At 40.6% G+C, this 25,752-nt stretch overlaps 1 protein-coding gene across 4 annotated transcripts in view; it reads right to left on the reverse strand.

Moving 5' to 3' along the window:
• DPP6 (dipeptidyl peptidase like 6) overlaps positions 1-25,752 on the reverse strand; it is a 2,068,973-nt gene that overhangs the window by 64,595 nt on the left and 1,978,626 nt on the right. For all 4 annotated transcript variants that reach the window (XM_073677704.1, XM_073677702.1, XM_073677705.1 and 1 more), the window contains 2 exons: positions 19,372-19,470; positions 16,027-16,096 (listed from right to left, as the gene is read on the reverse strand). In XM_073677704.1, coding sequence (XP_073533805.1) covers positions 16,027-16,096; positions 19,372-19,470 — 169 coding nt within the window. The remainder of the gene's footprint in view (positions 1-16,026; positions 16,097-19,371; positions 19,471-25,752) is intronic.

Genomic DNA, 25,752 nt, shown 5'->3' on the forward strand with positions numbered 1-25,752 from the left:
GCTATTGGGGAGGTATGCTGTGCTGTATAGTGGTATCTGGTGCTATTGGGGAGGTATGCTGTGCTGTATAGTGGTATCTGGTGCTATTTGGGAGGTATGCTATGCTGTATAGTGGTATCTGGTGCTATTGGGGAGGTATGCTATGCTGTATAGTGGTATCTGGTGCTATATGGGAGGTATGCTATGCTGTATAGTGGTATCTGGTGCTATTGGGGAGGTATGCTGTGCTGTATAGTGGTATCTGGTGCTATTGGGGAGGTATGCTATGCTGTATAGTGGTATCTGGTGCTATTGGAGAGGTATGCTGTGCTGTATAGTGGTATCTGGTGCTATTGGGGAGGTATGCTCTGCTGTATAGTGGTATCTGGTGCTATTGGGGAGGTATGCTATGCTGTATAGTGGTATCTGGTGCTATTGGGGAGGTATGCTATGCTGTATAGTGGTATCTGGTGATATTGGGGAGGTATGCTGTGCTGTATAGTGGTATCTGGTGCTATTGGGGAGGTATGCTCTGCTGTATAGTGGTATCTGGTGCTATTTGGGAGGTATGCTATGCTGTATAGTGGTATCTGGTGCTATTTGGGAGGTATGCTATGCTGTATAGTGGTATCTGGTGCTATTTGGGAGGTATGCTATGCTGTATAGTGGTATCTGGTGCTATTGGGGAGGTATGCTATGCTGTATAGTGGTATCTGGTGCTATTGGGGAGGTATGCTCTGCTGTATAGTGGTATCTGGTGCTATTTGGGAGGTATGCTATGCTGTATAGTGGTATCTGGTGATATTGGGGAGGTATGCTGTGCTGTATAGTGGTATCTGGTGCTATTGGAGAGGTATGCTGTGCTGTATAGTGGTATCTGGTGCTATTGGGAAGGTATGCTGTGCTGTATAGTAGTATCTGGTGCTATTGGGGAGGTATGCTGTGCTGTATAGTGGTATCTGGTGCTATTGGGGAGGTATGCTGTGCTGTATAGTGGTATCTGGTGCTATTGGGAAGGTAAGCTATACTGTATAGTGGTATCTGGTGCTATTGGGGAGGTATGCTGTGCTGTATAGTGGTATCTGGTGCTATTGGGGAGGTATGCTATGCTGTATAGTGGTATCTGGTGCTATTGGGGAGGTATGCTATGCTGTATAGTGGTATCTGGTGCTATTGGGGAGGTATGCTGTGCTGTATAGTGGTATCTGGTGCTATTGGGGAGGTATGCTATGCTGTATAGTGGTATCTGGTGCTATTGGGGAGGTATGCTGTGCTGTATAGTGGTATCTGGTGCTATTGGAGAGGTATACCGTGCTGTATAGTGGTATCTGGTGCTATTGGGGAGGTATGCTGTGCTGTATAGTGGTATCTTGTACTATTGGAGAGGTATGATGTGCTGTATAGTGGTATCTGATGCTATTGGGGAGGTATGCTGTGCTGTATAGTGGTATCTGGTGCTATTGGGGAGGTATGCTGTGCTGTATAGTGATATCTGGTGCTATTGGAGAGGTATGCTGTGCTGTATAGTGGTATCTGGTGCTATTGGGGAGGTATGCTATGCTGTATAGTGGTATCTGGTGCTATTGGAGAGGTATGCTGTGCTGTATAGTGGTATCTGGTGCTATTGGGGAGGTATGCTGTGCTGTATAGTGGTATCTGGTGCTATTGGGGAGTTATGCTGTGCTGTATAGTGGTATCTGGTGCTATTGGAGAGGTATGCTGTGCTGTATAGTGGTATCTGGTGCTATTGGGGAGGTATGCTGTGCTGTATAGTGGTATCTGGTGCTATTGGGGAGTTATGCTGTGCTGTATAGTGGTATCTGGTGCTATTGGAGAGGTATGCTGTGCTGTATAGTGGTATCTGGTGCTATTGGGGAGGTATGCTGTGCTGTATAGTGGTATCTGGTGCTATTGGGGAGGTATGCTGTGCTGTATAGTGGTATCTGGTACTATTGGGGAGTTATGCTGTGCTGTATAGTGGTATCTGGTGCTATTGGGGAGGTATGCTGTGCTGTATAGTGGTATCTGGTGCTATTGGGGAGGTATGCTAGGCTGTATAGTGGTATCTGGTGCTATTTGGGAGGTATGCTGTGCTGTATAGTGGTATCTCATGCTATTGGAGAGGTATGCTGTGCTGTATAGTGGTATCTGGTGCTATTGGGGAGGTATGCTGTGCTGTATAGTGGTATCTGGTGATATTGGGGAGGTATGCTGTGCTGTATAGTGGTATCTGGTGCTATTGGGGAGGTATGCTGTGCTGTATAGTGGTATCTGGTAATATTGGGGAGGTATGCTGTGCTGTATAGTGGTATCTGGTGCTATTGGGGAGGTATGCTGTGCTGTATAGTGGTATCTGGTGATATTGGGGAGGTATGCTATGCTGTATAGTGGTATCTGGTGCTATTGGGGAGGTATGCTGTGCTGTATAGTGGTATCTGGTGCTATTGGGGAGGTATGCTGTGCTGTATAGTGGTATCTGGTGCTATTGGGGAGGTATGCTGTGCTGTATAGTGGTATCTGGTGCTATTGGGGAGGTATGCTGTGCTGTATAGTGGTATCTGGTGCTATTGGAGAGGTATGCTGTGCTGTATAGTGGTATCTGGTGCTATTGGGAAGGTATGCTGTGCTGTATAGTGGTATCTGGTGCTATTGGGGAGGTATGCTGTGCTGTATAGTGGTATCTGGTGCTATTGGGGAGGTATGCTATGCTGTATAGTGGTATCTGGTGCTATTGGTGAGGTATGCTGTGCTGTATAGTGGTATCTGGTGCTATTGGGGAGGTATGCTATGCTGTATAGTGGTATCTGGTGCTATTGGGGAGGTATGCTGTGCTGTATAGTGGTATCTGGTGCTATTTGGGAGGTATGCTATGCTGTATAGTGGTATCTGGTGATATTGGGGAGGTATGCTGTGCTGTATAGTGGTATCTGGTGCTATTGGGGAGGTATGCTCTGCTGTATAGTGGTATCTGGTGCTATTTGGGAGGTATGCTATGCTGTATAGTGGTATCTGGTGCTATTGGGGAGGTATGCTATGCTGTATAGTGGTATCTGGTGCTATATGGGAGGTATGCTATAATGTATAGTGGTATCTGGTGCTATTGGGGAGGTATGCTGTGCTGTATAGTGGTATCTGGTGCTATTGGGGAGGTATGCTATGCTGTATAGTGGTATCTGGTGCTATTGGAGAGGTATGCTGTGCTGTATAGTGGTATCTGGTGCTATTGGGGAGGTATGCTCTGCTGTATAGTGGTATCTGGTGCTATTGGGGAGGTATGCTGTGCTGTATAGTGGTATCTGGTGCTATTGGGGAGGTATGCTATGCTGTATAGTGGTATCTGGTGCTATTGGAGAGGTATGCTGTGCTGTATAGTGGTATCTGGTGCTATTGGGGAGGTATGCTCTGCTGTATAGTGGTATCTGGTGCTATTGGGGAGGTATGCTGTGCTGTATAGTGGTATCTGGTGCTATTGGGGAGGTATGCTATGCTGTATAGTGGTATCTGGTGCTATTTGGGAGGTATGCTATGCTGTATAGTGGTATCTGGTGATATTGGGGAGGTATGCTGTGCTGTATAGTGGTATCTGGTGCTATTGGGGAGGTATGCTCTGCTGTATAGTGGTATCTGGTGCTATTTGGGAGGTATGCTATGCTGTATAGTGGTATCTGGTGCTATTTGGGAGGTATGCTATGCTGTATAGTGGTATCTGGTGCTATTTGGGAGGTATGCTATGCTGTATAGTGGTATCTGGTGCTATTGGGGAGGTATGCTATGCTGTATAATGGTATCTGGTGCTATTGGGGAGGTATGCTCTGCTGTATAGTGGTATCTGGTGCTGTTTGGGAGGTATGCTGTGCTGTATAGTGGTATCTGGTGCTATTGGAGAGGTATGCTGTGCTGTATAGTGGTATCTGGTGCTATTGGGAAGGTATGCTGTGCTGTATAGTAGTATCTGGTGCTATTGGGGAGGTATGCTGTGCTGTATAGTGGTATCTGGTGCTATTGGGGAGGTATGCTGTGCTGTATAGTGGTATCTGGTGCTATTGGGGAGGTAAGCTATACTGTATAGTGGTATCTGGTGCTATTGGGGAGGTATGCTGTGCTGTATAGTGGTATCTGGTGCTATTGGGGAGGTATGCTATGCTGTATAGTGGTATCTGGTGCTATTGGGGAGGTATGCTGTGCTGTATAGTGGTATCTGGTGCTATTGGAGAGGTATACCGTGCTGTATAGTGGTATCTGGTGCTATTGGGGAGGTATGCTGTGCTGTATAGTGGTATCTTGTACTATTGGAGAGGTATGATGTGCTGTATAGTGGTATCTGATGCTATTGGGGAGGTATGCTGTGCTGTATAGTGGTATCTGGTGCTATTGGGGAGGTATGCTGTGCTGTATAGTGGTATCTGGTGCTATTGGAGAGGTATGCTGTGCTGTATAGTGGTATCTGGTGCTATTGGGGAGGTATGCTGTGCTGTATAGTGGTATCTGGTGCTATTGGGGAGTTATGCTGTGCTGTATAGTGGTATCTGGTGCTATTGGAGAGGTATGCTGTGCTGTATAGTGGTATCTGGTGCTATTGGGGAGGTATGCTGTGCTGTATAGTGGTATCTGGTGCTATTGGGGAGTTATGCTGTGCTGTATAGTGGTATCTGGTGCTATTGGAGAGGTATGCTGTGCTGTATAGTGGTATCTGGTGCTATTGGGGAGGTATGCTGTGCTGTATAGTGGTATCTGGTGCTATTGGGGAGGTATGCTGTGCTGTATAGTGGTATCTGGTACTATTGGGGAGGTATGCTGTGCTGTATAGTGGTATCTGGTGCTATTGGGGAGGTATGCTGTGCTGTATAGTGGTATCTGGTGCTATTGGGGAGGTATGCTGTGCTGTATAGTCGTATCTGGTGCTATTGGGGAGGTATGCTATGCTGTATAGTGGTATCTGGTGCTATTGGAGAGGTATGCTGTGCTGTATAGTGGTATCTGGTGCTATTGGGGAGGTATGCTGTGCTGTATAGTGGTATCTGGTGCTATTGGGGAGTTATGCTGTGCTGTATAGTGGTATCTGGTGCTATTGGAGAGGTATGCTGTGCTGTATAGTGGTATCTGGTGCTATTGGGGAGGTATGCTGTGCTGTATAGTGGTATCTGGTGCTATTGGGGAGGTATGCTGTGCTGTATAGTGGTATCTGGTACTATTGGGGAGTTATGCTGTGCTGTATAGTGGTATCTGGTGCTATTGGGGAGGTATGCTGTGCTGTATAGTGGTATCTGGTGCTATTGGGGAGGTATGCTAGGCTGTATAGTGGTATCTGGTGCTATTTGGGAGGTATGCTGTGCTGTATAGTGGTATCTCATGCTATTGGAGAGGTATGCTGTGCTGTATAGTGGTATCTGGTGCTATTGGGGAGGTATGCTGTGCTGTATAGTGGTATCTGGTACTATTGGGGAGTTATGCTGTGCTGTATAGTGGTATCTGGTGCTATTGGGGAGGTATGCTGTGCTGTATAGTGGTATCTGGTGCTATTGGGGAAGTATGCTAGGCTGTATAGTGGTATCTGGTGCTATTTGGGAGGTATGCTGTGCTGTATAGTGGTATCTCATGCTATTGGGGAGGTATGCTGTGCTGTATAGTGGTATCTGGTGCTATTGGGGAGGTATGCTGTGCTGTATAGTGGTGTCTGGTGCTATTGGGGAGGTATGCTGTGCTGTATAGTGGTATCTCGTGCTATTGGAGAGGTATGCTGTGCTGTATAGTGGTATCTGGTGCTATTGGGGAGGTATGCTATGCTGTATAGTGGTATCTGGTGCTATTTGGGAGGTATGCTGTGCTGTATAGTGGTATCTCATGCTATTGGAGAGGTATGCTGTGCTGTATAGTGGTATCTGGTGCTATTGGGGAGGTATGCATTGCTGTATAGTGGTATCTGGTGCTATTGGGGAGGTATGCTATGCTGTATAGTGGTATCTGGTGCTATTGGGGAGGTATGCTGTGCTGTATAGTGGTATCTGGTGCTATTGGGGAGGTATGCTGTGCTGTATAGTGGTATCTGGTGCTATTGGGGAGGTATGCTATGCTGTATAGTGGTATCTGGTGCTATTGGGGAGGTATGCTGTGCTGTATAGTGGTATCTGGTGCTATTGGAGAGGATACTGTGCTGTATAGTGGTGTCTGGTGCTATTGGAGAGGTATACTGTGCTGTATAGTGGTATCTGGTGCTATTAGGGAGGTATGCTGTGCTGTATAGTGGCATCTGGTGCTATTGGGGAGGTATGCTGTGCTGTATAGTGGTATCTGGTGCTATTGGGGCGATATGCTGTGCTGTATATTGGTATCTGGTGCTATTGGGGAGGTATGCTATGCTGCACTGTGGTGTTTTGTTTGCTGGGCAGGTATGTTGTGTATTATTGTGTTGTTCTCTTTGGCATTTCGGGGGAGGTATTTTGTGCGGCATTGCGATGTTTAGCACTGCTGGGAGGGATGTTGTGCTGTATTGTAGTGTTTGGCACTGCTGGGAGGGGTGTTGTGCTGTGTTGTAGTGTTTGGCACTGCTGGGAGGGATGTTGTGCTGTATTGTGGTGTTTGGCACTGCTGGGAGGGATGTTGTGCTGTATTGTAGTGTTTGGCACTGTTGGGAGGGATGTTGTGCTGTATTGTAGTGTTTGGCACTGCTGGGAGGGATGTTGTGCTGTATTGTAGTGTTTGGCACTGTTGGGAGGGATGTTGTGCTGTATTGTGGTGTTTGGCACTGCTGGGAGGGATATTGTGCTGTATTGTAGTGTTTGGCACTGTTGGGAGGGATGTTGTGCTGTATTGTAGTGTTTGGCACTGCTGGGAGGGATGTTGTGCTGTATTGTAGTGTTTGGCACTGCTGGGAGGGATGTTGTGCTTTATTGTGTTTTTTAGCACTGCTGGGGAGGGATGTTGTGCTGTATTGTGGTGTTTGGCACTGTTGGGGGGATGTTGTGCTGTATTGTGGTGTTTGGCACTGTTGGGAGGGATTTTGGGATTGGTGCTGCTAGGAAAGTATGTTGTGCGGCATTGTGGTGTTTTGTTTGGCACTGCGGTGGAGGTATGTTGAGCTGCATTATTGTGCTTTGTTTGATATTGCTGGGAAGGTATTCTGTGCTCCACTGAGGTATTTGGTGCTATATGAGAGGTATGTTGTGCTGTACTGTAGAGTTTGCCACTGTTGAAGTATTTTGTGCGTTATTGTCATGTTTAGTGCTGCTAGAGTCCTGTTTCGTGCTGCACTGCAGTATGTGTTTGGCACTACTAGTGAGGTAAATTGGCTGAACTGTGGCATTTATTTGGCGCTTCTGGGAAGGCATTTTGAGCTTCATCTGTAGTAGGTGGTGCTGTTGGGGAGGTATTTTGTGCTGCATTCCAGTGCTATTGGCAAGTTATGATTTGCTGAACTGTTTCTTTTGGCGCCATTCTTTGTTGTGTTGCACAGTATTTGGTGCTGCTAATGGGTTTTATATGGGTTACACAGGAATATTTGGTATTTCTATGGAGGTAAAAAGGGTACAATATTTATTTGTTTGCTTGTAAGGCCCTGCCATCAGTTTAGATTATCTGGTGAAGCCCGAGTAAATTAGAAAAATTTGTGTAGCTTTATTCTAGGATAATGGAAGCCACATCCTGCACAGATGAATGGACAATAGGGACAGGTATGACAGCAGATGTTATCCGCTGAATGGTTTTCTCTAAGATCAGTAATATTTCTTTAAGGCCATGTTCACACGTTCAGTATTTGGTCAGTATTTTACATCAGTATTTGTAAGCCAAAACCAGGAGTGGGAGAAAAACACAGAAGTGGTGACACTTTTCTTTCCTACTTTTCCTCTGATTGCTTCACTCCTGGTTTTGGCTTGATGTTTAATACTGACCAGATACTGAAGGTGTGAATGTGGCCTAATAAGGAATTGCTGGAGTGGACCTTGTGTTGCTGGGCTTCTCACTCTAGACTATAACAAACACACTTTATTGCAACATTGAGTTGATTGATCCAACTGAGGCGATCACTTCAATGGCCAATGATCCACATATCTCCACATTTTCAACACCTGCACTATGTATTAAGAAAATCATAAATGGATGATTGAAAGCTGATTGACTTTTGTCTAACAAACACCTCTCCACTAGTGATGAGCGAGTGTGCTAGTCTAACCCTTTTACCGAGCACGTTCGGGTGCTTTCCAAGTATCTTCCGCGTGCTCATATATTATGTTGGAGTCCCTGTGTCTGCAAGATTTATGGCTGTTGAACAGCTTCAACACATGCAGGGATTGCCTGTTTGTTAAGGAATCCTCACATGTGTTAAGGTTGTATAACAGCCATAAATTATGCAGACTCAGGGACTCCAACATAATATACGAGCATGCCGAAGCTACTCGGAAAGCACAAGAGCGTGCTCGGTGAAAGGGTTAAACGAGCATGTTCGCTCATTACTACTCCCCAGTGTCCCCACCAAAAAAAACAAAAAGTTTTTATCTAATTCCAGATATCAATTAAATGCGTAATTTTTCAACTTCTGTTAAGCTGTGTGCCTTATAATGCCCTTAGAATTAGCAGGCTAATGTAAGCCATTTATTCCTAGCAGCTGTAAGGCCACAGGGAAGCATCATTTGAACTTGACTTAGATTTAATAGTGGAATTAGCCCACAAAGAGTCATCAAAGATACGGAGACTATTACTTTTGAAATGTACTTACATGTTATATTACTAAAACATTATTCTCAATGTAAAATTCAATTTCTAAGCAGCAAATAATTATCAAGGGAGAGCGTGGTACAAATGTGTGTTGGGTTGCTTTTATGTTACGCTGATCATAGTGCCTCGATACAGAACTCTATTATTCTTCACATAAATAAACCATTTTGCTAATATATGGGTTTCCATGCCTAAGACTCAGCATGAGTGCTCCGAGGATAATAATTTACAGTTTGTAATATATTATGCTATAATTGGTAGTGTTAGTAATGGTTTACTATATATGTATATTTTCCATAAAATGCTTCATTATATGCATTAAGCTCAGCAAGTGGTAGCTCTATAATGTATTGAAATGACTGGGTATTGTATATGCTTGTTATACGGCAGCCAAGGGCTTAATAAGAACTGAATAAGAATTCGCTGCAAACTCTGCAAACTCAGCACCAAAGGCTGCAGTCCTATCCAGACTGATGATTTATTACTCATTGCAAATTGGCTACTCGTTCCAACTTCTGGGCACACAGAAATGTAATGGAAAATTAGATTTTCTAAATGTGCACAAAGCTAATAAAATAACAAAAACAACACCAACACGAGCCATGTTCTATAACTGGATGGATAGATTGCTTAAAACGTGGCTGAGGTTGGATACATATAAGACAATTTATTCTCTGAAGGTATATTAAAATGTGAATATTGTGGAGAAAATGGGATAAAATATATTTACCGCCATGTATAATATACAGTACCTTGTTTGAAAATCTGATAAACAGAAATTGTGGATTTAACACTCCTACAAACAGGCTGAGCCACTGAAATACAGAAATAAGATCAGATAGGCCTTGAGTTGAGCTGGACCCTGGTTCAGCAGTCACGTCAGTAGTCCATCACCACCAGACCAGAGCCTAGGGAACCTCCTCTTACTTGACGGCATCCCCGCCTCCTCTTCTGATTAGCAGGTCTGGCACACGGCAATGATGATATTGTGCCGGGTCTACTACTCAGAAGACATGCCAGGGATCTTGGCAGTTAGGAGGACATTCCCTGGTATCTGGTCCGGTGGTGGCGGACTACCCACGTGGCTGCTGTACTAGGGTCGTGCAAATCATTTTGTATAAGCCCATCTAGTCTTATTTCAGTGGCTCAGCCTGTTTGCAGGAGTGTTAATTCCCAATTTACTATCAATGTGGCCACTCAACAAGGGTCCTGTTGATTTTTGTGTTGAACTTCAGATGGGCCATGTGTCTACTTTGTTGGAAGAAAATGAAGTCCCAGCACTCGTCTTCAAAGACAAAAAGAAATCTGAATCCTTTCATAAAATTAAAATCTAATATGATGGAAAAAATTCAATAGAAAAGACAAGCCTTATGATTCCACACATTTTGAATCGATATTGTCAAATCGTTCTTAATCATGGCTAAAGGTATCTTTAGCCATGACCCATCACCAGGTCAAAAGTGTAAAATTGTATTTTTATTCCTATTGCCTCCTGAATATTCTCATTTTTCTTTTTTAAAATACACCATAGGATCCCATAAATATGGGCCTTTTTTATTTTGTGCTAAACTGTATGGTCTTTACCAAGTGGGCATTGCTCACGGGATTCTCTGGAGGCTTGTCTTTAAGGCTGCTCTGCATTTTTACTCTGTGAGTCTGATGACAAGTCCTCTTTAAAGGACATCTTCTTGTCTCTTTTGTCAAAAAAGACCCAATGCACTAGGAAAATGCTCCTCTTCATTTACAAAAAACATCTTCTACAAGATAGCATCCAGGAACGATTTTCATGATGTCATCAACCCACACAGCAATGGGCAGAGGAGGACTCTGTGCGTAGAATGGCATATTCTCAAATTGACGTATTTCACTTTTAACCCCTTAATGACAGATGACGTATATTTACATCATCGGCAGTATCCCAGCCTTTGATGCAGGCTCCGGCACTGAGCCCGTACCTTTCCCTGCACTTGATAGCTGATTTAATCAGCCATCAAGTGTCTCTAACAGCTGCAGATGCATCCGAGATCCACCCGCAGCTGTTAGCAAGTTAAATGCCGCTGTCAATCAAGTAGTGTCACAAGTAGTGTTGAGCGAATTTGTTCGGCATTTCAAATTCGGGTTTGTGTTCGGGGTTCCGACTTATTCGCGCCAAAAAATCGGCTCCACCCATGCACATCCCTGATTTGCAACGCTGTCAGGCAGATAACATCTACGTGACAGATGTCATCTGCGTGACAGTGTGGCAAATCAGGGATTTTCATGGGTGGAGCCGATTTGTGGGCGCGAACAAGTCGGAACCCCGAACACGAATTTGAAATGCCGAACAAATTCGCTCAACACTAGTCACAAGTCCCGCCCATCGGAGTCCCTGTCGCGTGATTGTGGGGTGCAGTTGGGTTGTCATGAAAGCTGGGGTTCTGCAGAAGACCCTCGTGCCTGCCATCATGATACTCCTGTGAACACCTACTCATGGCCGGAGTTCATAGGAGATCGTGCTGAAGATCGCAGCTTCAAGTCTCCTAAAGGGATAATTAAATTAAAAAGTGGAAAAAAACAAAAAACAAAAAAAGTTCAAATCACACCCTTTTTGCCCCATTAAAAATAAAACAATTAAAAAAAAAAGACACATATTTGGTATCGCAGAGTTGAGAAATGTCTGATCTATCAAAATATAAAGTAAATTAATCAGATCGGTAAATGGCTTAACGAGAAAAAAAGTCAAAACACCAGAATTATGTTTTTTTGGTCACCGCAGCATTGCAATAAAATGCAATAACAGACGAACAAAACATTGTATGAACCCCAAAATGGTATCTATAGAAATGTCAGCTCGGAGTGCAAGAAATAAGCCCCCACCCAGCCCAAGATCCCGAAAAATGAGAACGTTACGGGTCTCATAAAAATGGTGACAAAAGCAAAAACCTTTTTTTCATAACTTAAATAAAACATGAACTATACATATAAGGCATGTGCGTACTCATAATGAACTGAGGTATCATATTAACAGGTCAGTTTTACCATATAGTGAACATGGTAAATAAAAAACCGAGAAAATAATTATGGAATTTCACTTTTTTGCAATTTCACCGCACTTGGATTTTTTTTTCTACTTTCCAATACACTATCTGGTACAATCAATGGTGCAATTCAAAAGTACAATTCATTTGCCCCCAAAAATAGCCTTCATGCAGCCATATAGACGGAAAAATAAAAAAGCTATGGCTCTTGGAAGAAGGGAAGGAAAAAAATGGAAAATTGCCCTGGGGTGAAGGGGTTAAACCTAAAGTTACATTTTTCTCAACAGTGACATCAGTGCAGTGCTTGCTTCTGCCACACAGAGATATATCTATAGTGTACAACCCTTCTAAAGAGTCATTCCCTTAATAGGATGATCAGTGGGTCAGGCCCCCAATCTTACTTATGTCTATTTAATTATTTTTCTTGCTTATATAGCGCCATCATATTCAACAACTCTTTACTGACTTTATTATTAGAGTCCATATTGGGGTCCACAATCAGAATTCCCTATCAGTATGTCTTTGGAGTGTGGGAGGAAACCGGAAAACCCGGAGGAAACCCAGCAAACACGGGGAGAACATACAAACTCCTTGCAGATGTTGTCCTTGGTGGGGTAAGTCCCCAGGATCTCAGAGCTGCAAAGCAACAGTGCTAACCACTGAGCCCCCATACAGTGCTAACCACTGAGCCCCCATACAGTGCTAAGGATGTGCACGAGTGTTGCTGATCAGCCCCTTACAAGCTGTAGTACTGTGCATTTCATTGATAACATTTCTATTAAAATATAATAGAGCATTCTCGTTCTTCCAGACTGTAACTCTCATGAACATTGGAAGAAAACGAACCTGGGTGAGATTGTGACACCTGCCACCTACACTTTGCCTCTTGGTATTAAAAAAGTCCTCATCAAGCAATTCCCTACTAAATGTCCATTTTACTATATTCATGAGCTATGTTTATGTCTAGAAACCTTGAATTTGTAACAACTGATAGAAATTCAAAGTTGGGAAGAAATTCCACTTACCAAGAGCGATTGCAACTTTACACTGAATGCAGGTAATGTCAAATGTCAAAAAACAATGCAAAATGAAAAATGCTATAGAATGGCAAATTCCTAAAGAAATCCATCAATAGAGAATGGGATCTGTTCTATTTATTTGTTCCTAAATATGATTTAGACCTTAGGTTTGCTCCCATAAATATATTTCTAGACAGGCTAGATTTGACTGTATCACTATTCTTTATGCAGAGTTGGCACTTTATACATGAAGCTGTTCCTTTGTCATCTCTGTCAGACTTTTAATAAGTCTAAATCATCACCGATATACCCAAGAGTGATTTTTTTAATCTTCTGCCTTTAGGTGGTCATGTGGGTCAAATGCTGCATGTTCCCTATAAGATACTAGTTTATGAAAGATGTCCAGGTAAAAGATATACAAAGAGAACATTTGCTTAAGCATCGCATATTTCATTAGTTTAGTTAAAGGTAAAAATTTTATAAAATAGGAATTAATATAATTACTGAGCACCGATATGTTGACTCAATCCAGGAGTAATTCATCTTGTGACTATTTATTAAATCCTATGACTGTGTAGAAATTTGTAGTTTAAAGGGGTATTCCTATCTCCAAGATCCTATCCCAATATGTATTAGTAATAGTGTAATAATAATAATATTAGCAAATACCTTCAATTAGAGATGTAGTATAGTTCTTCTGATAACTATTTTGCTTGCCCCATGTGCAGGGCATTGCAGTAGCTTAGGTATCCATGATTACGACCACTCATATAGTAACAGATAGGTATCCATGGTTACGATTACTAACAACTAAGCTGCACATGGGGCAGGTGATATAGCTAATCAGAAGAACTATACTACATTTCTAATTGGAGGGATTTGCTAATATTATTATTACACCAACTACATACTGGGATACGATCATGAGATGGGAATACCCCTTTAATGTAATTAATGTAAAGCCCCACTAGCAGATACATTTTACCCCATTCCCGCCCTGCAATGTAATTGGTAAGTAAATTATGCCCAAATACTGTAATAATATGTTTCAGTGATGCTGTGGGCACAAAGACTGTGAATGACCCAAGATTCTGTTACAATGGTTGGTATTGAAAATTACAATGGCCTCTAGAATTCAAGTCCTATCCTAAAAATTGGCAATCAATACTAAATCAGAATGGTCCAAATGTTGGCAATCCCCCCATCGATCAGTTGGTGGAAGAGGCTGTGGTGCTCAGGCAGGCACTGCATCCTTTTCATTAATCATTTGGCTACATGCTGCTTAACCCTTTCCCAACTTGGCTATTTTCCATTTTTGCTCTTTCATTTTTTTCTTCTCCTAAGAGCCGTAACTTTATTATTCTTCCGTCGACATAGTCGTGTAAGGGCTTGTTTTTTTCAGGCCTAGGTGTACTTTTGAATGACGCCAATCCATTTTATCATATAATTTATTGGAAAGTGGAGAAAAAAATTTCAAGTGCAGCAAAATAGTGAAAAAGGGGTAATTCCGCAATTGTTGATTGGGCTTTTTGTTTTCCAGAGTTCATAATATGGTAAAAATAACCTAGAAATATAATTCTCCAGGTCAGAATGATTACGATGATGCAAACATGGATAGTTATTTATTTATTTTTATTTAAGTGGCGAAAAAAAAAGATTTCGCTTGCATCGCCATTTTCCGAGAACCGACGCGTTTTCAAGTTTTGGGTAATGGAACTGTGTGAGGACTTGATTTTTGTACCTTGAGCTGACAGTTTTATTGATAAATATTGTGGTAGATGCAATGTTTTTATTGTCACTTATTGTATTTTATAGCACTATTGCAACAACGGAAAAAACGAAATTCTGCCGTTTTGAATTTTTTCTTGTTACGCCATTTACTGATTGGGTGAATTTATTTTATATTTTGATAGATCAGACTTACGGATACAACACCACATATGTGTATTTTTTATTTCCTAATTTTTAATGGAGTAAAAGGGGGTGATTTGAACTATTACATTTCTTTTAGTATCTTCATATTTTTAGAACATTTTTCATTTGTTACTCCCCTTAGTGGACATGAAACTGTTCTTGTTTGATTGATTGTACTATATATAAAAACACCCCGACATTGTTGTACAATATATAGCAAAAATCACATTCTCCTATGAACACTAGCCACAGAAGCCACATGTTATCTTACACAGGAGAGCCATTATAACAAACACAAGTGTCTTAAGCAGACCCTTGGCTGTCGGGGCAACCCAACGGTGTCCCTCCCCGGGACATGCATTGTAAATGCCACTGTCACAGATTGACAGTGGCTTTTAACAGGTTATCAGTCGCGAGCAGAGCTTAGCTCCAGCATTAGATCAGATAGACAGAGTGGACAGCAGTGTGAGCAGCCTCTTCTTACCTCTGTAACATTGGTATATCTATTACTAAGTAAGATAAATGTAAACACCAATATGAGAGGCCTCTTCTTATCTCAGCCCTCCTGGTATCTCCAGTATTATATCAGATAAACAGTGAGGACAGCAGTGTGAATATCTTCTTTTTATCTCAGCGCCTCTGAGACATCCAGTATTAGGTAAGATATAGGGTGGATAGCAGTGTGAGCAGCCTCTTCTTACCTCAGCATCCTGGTATCTCCAGTATTAGATCAGATATATAGGGTGGACAGCAGTGTGAGCCGCCTCTTCTTACCACAGCACCTTTGGTATATCCAGTATCAGGTTAGATAGACAGGGTGGACAGCAGTGTGAGTGGCCTCATCTTACCTCAGCACCTCTGTTATATCCAGTATTAGGTAAGATAGATGGGGCAGACAGCACCCTGGTATCTCCACTATTAGATCAGAATATCCACTGTGAGCACATTTTCCTACTGAGCACTTGTCATATTCAAAGTCTATGACTGGTCTCAGTCAGTGTAAAATAAAATAGCGGCTACAGAGATTATCTTTGTAGACAAAATGAGTTTGATTTGCCAATTAAAGTATTTAATTATAAAGACATTACGTTTATTTTTTTCCCTATTTTCGGAGAACCCCTTTAATGTTGTACTTTTTAGAGCAGTTGTGCTTTTAAAGTGGCTAAGAGACATCTGCAATATCACAGCAGCCACAAAAACTAGTGTGCACAGTACAGACAGATATAAAAGCCGATTCACATCTCAAATCTAATATATCAATTCCTCTTTACTTCCAAATGGTTGGAGGTCCAGAAACTTACATAAATAAGGATAAAAAATTTGCTCTTTAGCCAAAATAAGGAAACCTTATCAATTAAATTTTGAAAAACATCTGAATATATACTTACACAATGAGGAGAAGAGGGTAATGTGCTGTATTTATGAAGGTTGCCGGTTTGATAATCTGCATTGGTAGCTCTAGAGGAAAAAAATAATATTACATTATAAGGCTTATTGCGAATGTTCACTGGAAAACTGCTGCTATTGAGATTCCTCCGGGTTATTTAAGGTCAAATTAAGCACAGAATCATTAGGCGACGCAGCCCAGTCAAGCATTGGTAAATTGAATTGTCGTTAGATCTATTGTTCCGTCTTGTTCGTTAAGATTAACAATACAGACGTCATGTATCAAGTTGACTATTAACACCATACTGATAGCAAATTTGTTCTCATGTCTGTTAACATCAGAAACAATGTTCTCTAGATTAGAGGCAATGCCCTTGAGCAGTTTCATTTATAGCAACTAAAATCTGTTGTCTTACCAAGCAGAGGATATTTAAGGAGAAGGAAGCAGCTGACTTAAGTTCCGAACAAAAGGCATTATTAAGATCTCAGCTTACTTTCTTCCCAAAAAATCAAAAGTTTATTTATACACTGGGTTTCACATGGATGGCTGGTAGTGATGAGTGAGTGTGCTCGTTTAACCCTTTCACCGAGCACACTTGGGTGCTTCCCGAGTATCTTCGGCGTGCTCGTATATTATGTTCGAGTCCCTGCGTCTGCATGATTTATGACTGTTGGACAGCTTCAACACATGCAGGGATTTCCTGTTTTTTAAGAAATCCTCACGTGTTGGGGCTGTGTAAAAGCCATAAATCATCCAGACGCAGGGACTCCAACATAACATATGAGCACGCCGAAGATACTCGGAAAGCACTCGAGCGTGCTTGGTGAAAGGGTTAAACGAGCATGCTCGCTCATCACTAATGGCTGGCCATACACATTAAATGGCTGCCAGCCGAACAACGCTTCGGCCAATCGCTCAGCAGACAACCATCTCAGCCGACTCTCCCATACACAGGAGCGCCCGCTCAGTCAGAGGCATTTCATACAGCAGGCATTTCTTGGTATCCCCCGGACGCTAAAGCCCCCGTCACACTAAGCGAGATCGCTAGCGAGATCACTGCTGAGTCACAAGTTTTGTGATGCAACAGTGACCTCAGTAGCGATCTCGCTACGTTTGACATGTAGCAGCGACCAGGCCCCTGCTGTGAGATCGCTGGTCGTGTCGGAATGGTCTGGACATTTCTTTGATCGTTGAGGTCCCGCTGGGTAGCATGTATCGGTGTGTTTGACACCTTACCAACGACCTTGTTGACGACTCAGACACAGAAACACATAGGCGTGCATCGTTATACAGAACGTTACGGGTCGCCGCATCGCTGCTGCGTCGTTGGGAAGATCTGACTGTTTGACATCTCACCTGCGACCACATAGCGACGCAGCAACGATCCGTGACAGGTCGTATCGTTGTCGGGATCGCTGTAGCGTCGCTAAGTGTGACGGGGCCTTAAGCCTAGGAAAAAAGGATTTTATAAAAAACAATTTCACAGCCAAAAGACCGCTAATATGGGACATACAGGTAAGTATAGATTTACATTTCTATCACCTGTATGCCCATATTAGAGGTCTGATAGGTCCCAGGGGGGTGACAGATTCCCTTTAAAGGGAAGCTATCATCAAAAAATTACCTATTGTTTAAATAAGGCTTTTGTGTTACATGCAGCTTCTATAGAATGTTGGCAATCATTTTTTTATATCACGAGATCTTTATTCCAAAACTAAAATTTGTAATCTTGCAATTTCCACACTGGTCACCCAGGCTTTTTTAGATTTATACTTTCTGTCCTTTCTGGAAGAGTTTACAGTAGTTTTCCTATAAATAGAGGCAAGATTACATCACAATGACAGGTAACACGTCTATACACTGCTGATAACACAGGATCCACCATTCATAATAGGCAATGTCACATCTGACCTTGCTCCCCTTCCTTCACAATGACCTTATTACAAATGACATTGTTGGGATCAGACCATTGTGGCTATGTGCATAGGTTGTTGATTGAAACATTGAAACAAAAGGAATTACGAGCTTTAAAAAACCCAGTGGCCAGTGTGAAAATTGCAAGTTTTCTATTTTTTTTATTTTTAATACAGATTATGTTATGTAAAAAAAAATGACAAACATTTTTTAAAAAATAAATGTAACGCAAAAAGCTGATTCAGTCAATTAGTCATTTTCTGATGATGTTTCCCTTTAAAAGAGTTTTTTCACAAAAGACAATTATTGCATATCCATAAATGTCTGGTAGATACGGGTCCCACCCTATAGGTTGTTTGTGGCAACTCCCATAACAATGAATTCCTAATTCTTAAAAAATCTTGTATTCAGCATATTGGCAGCATTTAAGTCAATATAGTTTGAGTTGATATATTACGTTGAATATTTTTGCAAAGACTTTTCTCTTCTTTCTGTAACGTGATGGCAGTGGGAAGCAGTTCAATTTTTGAGTGTGAATGGAGAAGAAAGCAACACATACTCCAATATAGATTAAAGTTAATCTGTCACCATGTTTTAACTACCTCATCTGAGAGCAGCATGATGTAGGAAAAGAGACCCTGATTCCAACAATGTATCACTTAGATTACTGTTTGTAGTGGTTCTGACAAAGTCAGAGTTCTTGGGTATAACATGAAGGAGAGCTCAGAAAGTTAACCTGCCCAGACCACGCTCTCCATGTACATAGTCTATTAACAGGTGGCTGCTTATCACAGGAGGGGGCGGAGTTGACTAGCAGTCACGTGCACATCAGACCTGGCAGTGATAATCTCCTAGTGATAAAACCTTCAGTGTAAGTAAACAACATCACACAGCTTGATAAGTGACACATCACTGAATTCTATGTTTGAGCCCCTATCTCCTGCTGTCTTCAGATTACATGGCAAAAACCTGCTGACAGATGTTCTTTAATTATGGAAAAAGCTGCTGCCTCCACATGGATATACCTTATTACTGGCCTGCATCTCAAACACTTTTCGTTCCTGACCATGATAAAAATCAGATTACATATGACCTTCTTCTGGTAAGCAGAGGTAATGCCATGTACGAGTGGCTACTCCTGCTGTAGTTTAGGTGCTTGGCTGTCTGTGACCAGGGGATTTGGGTGCTGCATTTTGAAAGTGTTTGTCTTTGGGGACCACAGATTACATTTCCTTAAAATGGTCATAGTCACCAATAAAAAAAAAAAATTCCTTCCACATGACAATCCTCATACTTGACAACATAACCTCCAGTGAATGGCGTTTTATTGGTTTTATAAGGTTTAAGGCATTCCCATGTTGTAATGGAAAAAAGGAAAATGATAGAAAAACAAAATTATTAAAATACATTTCGAATTTCACTTTGCACTCACTGTAATCATCCAACTGAATGTATTCATACTCAGAGTAAGGCATCTGTCTCTTTTCTACTGCACTTCTCACTTTATGATTGTTCTCTAGTTCAATTAGACCTAAAACAGAAGTGGATAAACACATATTACAATTGTGAAAGTGTTACATGCCATATAACAATTCAAAGTTAATTGCAAAGCCTTGAATATATATAAAAATAACTTCATTTTACCATGAAATCACATTTACAACACAGAAGTTTTAGCACTTAAATATAACACTACAATACTATATTGTTTTGAAGAAAAATGTTATTACATACTTCATGCAAGCTTTCTATCTCTTTTAAAATCTTTTCAATTGTTTATGGAGTAAATATCTTTTTTGTTGATGTGGCAAAGTAACAGCAAAGTATACAGTAACATTAATATATTCTAGTTAACAAACTACTCAATGTACGCTACCAGCCATTAGATCTCTACGCGTTTATCACATGTAAAGAGCAATCCAATAGATGAGATACAGATATGAAGTTATAATGTCTTCCTACTGAAGCTGCAGTCTTGAGATTGCCACTCAGGTTCTAAATGCTCAGATGCTGTTCTTCCACGCATTAAAGAGAGAAGAATAGATGTCTTCTGATAGCTCAGCATGATTTAGAAAGTTGAATTGTAAGAGTACTTTATGATATAAAAATAAGCAACAAGAAAGTAGATACTTAATTTACATTTGTGCTGTAGACTAAGGCTGACCATACACATTAGATGACTGTTGGCCAAAAGATGCTTCGGCCGATCGTTCAGCCAACAACCATCTGAGCCGACTCTCCCATTAACAGGAGCACTAACTTGGATGAGCGTTCCTGTATTCTCTATAAGAAAGCCAACAACCGACGACACGTCAGCCAGCAGCTTATATGCAGGAGAACAATGTGATTGGCAGTCCGAAATTGGACATGCGCGATCAACATCTCTCTTGACCATTAGTCGCCTGGTGCCTCATGCACATTAGACTGTCAGCCAGACCCGTTGATATTGGCGCATTCAATAGTCTAATGTGTATGATGGCCTTAAGTAAAAACCGATCTGTCACCAGATTTCACAATACAGACTGCACAAATAATTAAATAGAACTTTTAGACTTGACTATCAAAGCCAGTACACCATTATGTAGACATCATTTTTCAGCAGTCATCTCATTATCATCATAGGCAGGATTACAATGAGTGGTATCACCCATCTAAAGATGACACAGGATCCAACCTTCACAATAGGTGAGGGTCACAGCTCATCTCCTCCTCCTCTCTGCAGAGTAATCTCTGCACATGTCCGAAAGCATGCCCAGAACACTCTGCCATGAAAGCAAATAGGTAATCTGAAATCCATTATATTCTATGGTCCATGCAGCTACCGAAAAGCATATCCCTAAATGCTATTAATAACATCTCAGGTAAGATGACCACCCCAATAGTCATGTAAAGAGCGGAGAATATAAAACTTACAATCAGAAAATATAAGAAAACTTTAAAAAATTGGAACATGTTTAAGTATTTGATTTTAATTAGTAAACAAAAGAAATTGGTGATAAATTATCTTTGAGGAATCATGTTTTGAAGGGAAAATACCTTCTTTTGGCTCTACTGATTTATAGTGAAGACTTTTGTTTTTTTGGTGCAAGCTCCTATGTCCTCTACAGGCACTTGGGAGGACCACTTAGTGAATGGCTCATCACCTTGGTTCAATGATCCACTGTAAACTCTGCGGGAAGCTATAGGGAAGTATTTCATATCCCAGTAGTTCTCTTGAGCAATGAGCTGTCCATAGATGTTCTAGGTCTCCAAGGTGGACATACTATTGTTGCAACCTGTACATCCTCATAGTGGCCCAAGAGATAAGGGGACCACTTCTATCTCCAAACAGGTGGAATTGTAGATTATTATGAGCGATTGGACTGCAAAGGGCCCATTAAATGTTCTTGACAGGGGCCCTCTTCTGTCTGTGTCCATCTCTGTTGAGTCCTACAGACTCAAAGACACTTTTCATAAGTATTCTCTTCTGCAGCTATCGATGAAGGTCCATAACAAGGGACCACAGTCTATTGACCCACAACTCTTTACTAGGGTAAATCCGAATGTTTTTTCAGAATGTAAAAACCCCATCTAAGGAGTCTCTACCATCCTTTTTTTTTCTACATGTGTTCAACATGTGCATCTACCGTTAATGAATATCAGAAAATAATAGTTTTGGAGCTCATGTTTCTGATATAGTTTAAATCATTGAAAGTGCACATTAAAATCAATCACTTTAATCCCTGCTTTTTCATTACTTTTACATTCTGAAGCATTAGAAAATTATTATTTCTCCTAAGACAGCAGTTTTACTTTATTGCATCAACAGAACCTATATAGTATTGACTATCCATTATTTGTCTTTTTTTTTAAAGCCCAGGTAGCAGATTATAGAAAATGTTTCATTGATTTTAACTATGATACAATAATGTTTATTGGTAAAGTGTAATAAAAGTCTAATAATGAACTCCTATAAACATGAAACCTCATTTTAAGTAGGAACTAAAATCCTTAGTGAAATAATAAAAACTGGAAAAAAAAGAAGCTATGTGTAAAAATAATAATAAAAAATACATAACAAGCTCAATTCTTTATTGTGATTCTCATTTAATTAAGACTAACAGAACTCGCTTTATCAGCTGAAAGATGCCTGTCACTCAAGGGAGTTCTGCAGAGTCTTGTGTTTGTTCCCATAATTACTAGAAAGGATAAATAGTTATGGCTTAGCGGAGATTGGCATATCTCCTAGAAGACACACTGGTTTGGTTTTAGGACCACTGGGAATGTGTTATTCAATGAAGCAGAAATTGCTATTTCTCAGTTAAATATGAACACCCCATGATATTCTGAAGAGACTTGCAATTAGCCATTATCAAGTAATTTATTGTACTGAAAAAGAAAACATCAACTGAAAAGCAATGAAACTCCCGGCAATGAACTCATATATCGCCAGAAAATTATTAAAAGTTTAAATTAATAGCTTTATAAATACATTCCAATTCAATATTCTGCAGTGCACTGATATAACCATTGATCATATTGTATTATAGTTCTTGTATTATAAATACAATATAATTTATAAGTTCTTTCCAAAAAAACCCAAGAAAGAACAAAAACACTATGATGATAAACTATAGTATAAAAACGTTAATTAAAAAGATGAATTAATGTATCGACTTCTTGCATTGGAAAATGTTGTTTTGTAATATCATGTATATTTATATTTTCACTATAAATCTCTATGGCAGATAAATATCTGGCCTAGAGCTGGGAAATTGAATAAAAGGTGGCCATACATATTGGGCTTGGTTCAGATAACGTTTTGTCCTATGATCGCTAGACCTATCAGGGCTTATGTCAGAACCCCGGCCAGTGACTATAATGGTGCAGACAGAGTCACTATATGCTCTGTTGTGCATTATTTTTGGCCTTTTATGTATATAGACCGCAAGATATAGTAGACTATGTATTGGTACCTGCCTCCAATAGACATATGAGGCCAAATATGATGTATGATGGAGCACACGGTGACTCCGTCTACATCATTTTTGTCAATGATCCCATCGGCACATACACCTGAATCCAATTTTGCGGTGGGAGGTTCAGATGTAAGTCCTGAAGGGACCACTGAATGTAGGAGAAAATGCCATTTCAACCTAGCCTTATGCCACATTCACACATTCAGTATTTGGTCAGTATTTTACATCAGTATTTGTAAGCCAAAACCAGGAGTGGAACAATCAGAGGAAAAGTGTAATAGAAACACGCAACCACTTCTGTATTTTTCACCCACTCCTGGTTTTGGCTTAGAAATACTGATGTAAAATACTGACCAAATACTGAATGTGTGAACGTGGCCCTAAGAAAATTATTCTTAAAGTGGATAAGTCACCAGATTTCAAAATGCAAACCCCATACATTTTTAAAGAGATATAATGGATCGGATGAAGCAGGTGTACTTACTTTGATAATCTATATCTGAATAGCTGTATAATCGTATATGAAAATGTTAACTCAATATCCACCAACCTAGCCTGATTAACAGCTCCTCAATGTCCCTCCTCCCTGGTGCTGCTGAACTTCCACCCACGTAGCCTGATTGACAAGTTCCTAAGTGTCCCTCCTCCCTGCTGCTGCTGAAATCTCACACTGCTCAGTACATGAGTTATATCATTCTTTCATTTTATTATCAGGAATATATAGCCATTTTAACATGAATTTTCAAAGTAAGTACACCTGGCTCATCAGGTTTCAAAGATCTATTTAAAGGGTTACTTCCATTTTCATAAACTGGTAAAGTCAGAAAGTGCTTGTAGATATAAGCAATTTTTCAATTTACTGCTCATTACAATTTTCAGCCATTCTTGAGATACTAACACTTTTCTTTAGTTTACTTTTGTTTTCTTTTGTTTACAGCTTGTTGCCTCGGAGACCGACCACTGTTGCAAGACAGCAGTAGATGCACAGTGCTTACAAGCACTTTTCTATTGAGCTTGTATGCACTGTTTTGAAGGTAACCAGGATTACTGGACTGCACTGTTCCCACCTAGTCCCAGCCAGCTTCAGCGCAATGCTTATGCATTAGACAGCTGTGGTGGTCGGTCTCCTAGGCAACAAGCAGTAAAAAAAAAAAAAAGAAAAGTGTCATCTCAAGAAGCGTTGCAAATTTTGCAAATTTTAATAAGCAGTAAATTGCAAAAATGCTTGTTTTTTACTATCAATATCAGACAATCTTCATGTATGAAGAAGGGAATAACCCTTTAATAATTCATGCATTTTATATTGTGGTGATAGATCTGCTTTAACATCTTCAATTTAGATCAACACAGTCTCAATTTGTTCAGTCAAGTTTTACTGAACTCAATTGTACTCATCGTACCATTATACAATATTCCATATCATTATATATCATGGAACCACAATAAAAAAAATATCATATAACATATATCACTACTTGACTTAGCTGTAATAGGACAATGAAGAATAATTTCCTACCCAGCAATAATGAAAAAGCTAACCCTGCTCTGCATTATGGGAAATAACATTAAGGCCGCAAACAGATTGCAATAAACATAATCCAAAAAATATATTTCCCAAATATGGATGATTTAATATAATTTTTTTCTGACCCCCTCTGCAAAAAGTAAAGTGGTCATATCAATTCAGTTACTCCATTATTTCCTGAACATAAATATGAAACTCCTTGCTGTGATATACCTTAATGTTTGCCCGAGGTAAGTATCTCTTTAATAATTTACATCCCATCTGTGGTCACCCTGCAGGCTGTGTTTATTTAAATGTGTCGGATTATTCTATTCCCCATTGTGCGCTACCACATGATCCTGCTGACAATATTGACAGCTAAATTGTAGAAATTAAAGAGCTGGTCCCGTATTTTGCAATAGTAGAAAATTACTTTAACATCTGCTGATAAATGAAGTACTAAATAGTCAGTAAGGAAAAGTATTTTAAGGACAGAATCTGAAACTTGCTTAAAGAGGTTGTCCACTACTTTTACATTGATGACCTATCCTTGGGATCGGCCGGAGTCCGACACATGGCACCACCGTCGATCAGCTGTTATCGGTGTCGGTGGGTGGCTGGACGACCTTACTTACCGTGCTGCTCCGTTTACTTGTACAACTCGGCAAGTGAGCACTTCTGGCCGGCGACTGCCACCGGCACGATAACTGATCGGCAGGGGTGTTTGGTGTTGGACCCTGGCTAATCAGACATTGATGACCTATGCCAAGGATAGGCCATCAATTTAAAAGCACTGGAAAACCTCTTTAAATTTAGTACACAGGACTCTGCATAGAAAAGTATATTACAACGGCCTTGGTTGCACACAGATCTATCATCGGAAAGGAGGCTGACATTACCATTCACTGCACTGCTTATGTGAACGTCATCCCCGAGTATCTGGTGAAGTAAATCTACTATTATGTAAATCATTGAAGTTTTTTGGACAAAATGAGAAAAAGGTCTGTTTTTTTCCAACATCAATCTTGTGGATAGAAGGGCAACATCCAGGTACATCTCACTAAATTAGAATATCATCAAAAAGTTAATTTATTTGAGTTCTTCAATACAAAAAGTGAAACTCATATATTATATAGAGTCATTACAAACAGAGTGATCTATTTCAAGTGTTTATTCTGTTAATGTTGATGATTATGGCTAACAGCCAATGAAAACACAAAAGTCATTATCTCAGTAAATTAAAATAATTAACAAAAAACACATGCAAAGGCTTACTAAGCATTTAAAAAGGTCCCTTCAGTCTGTTTCAGTAGGCTCCACAATCATGGGGTAGACTGCTGACTTGATAGAT

Source organism: Phyllobates terribilis, unplaced genomic scaffold, assembly GCF_046119375.1.
Source record: "Phyllobates terribilis strain yellow unplaced genomic scaffold, ASM4611937v1 Scaffold_4__5_contigs__length_816908805, whole genome shotgun sequence".
Classification (NCBI taxonomy): Eukaryota; Metazoa; Chordata; class Amphibia; order Anura; family Dendrobatidae; genus Phyllobates; species Phyllobates terribilis.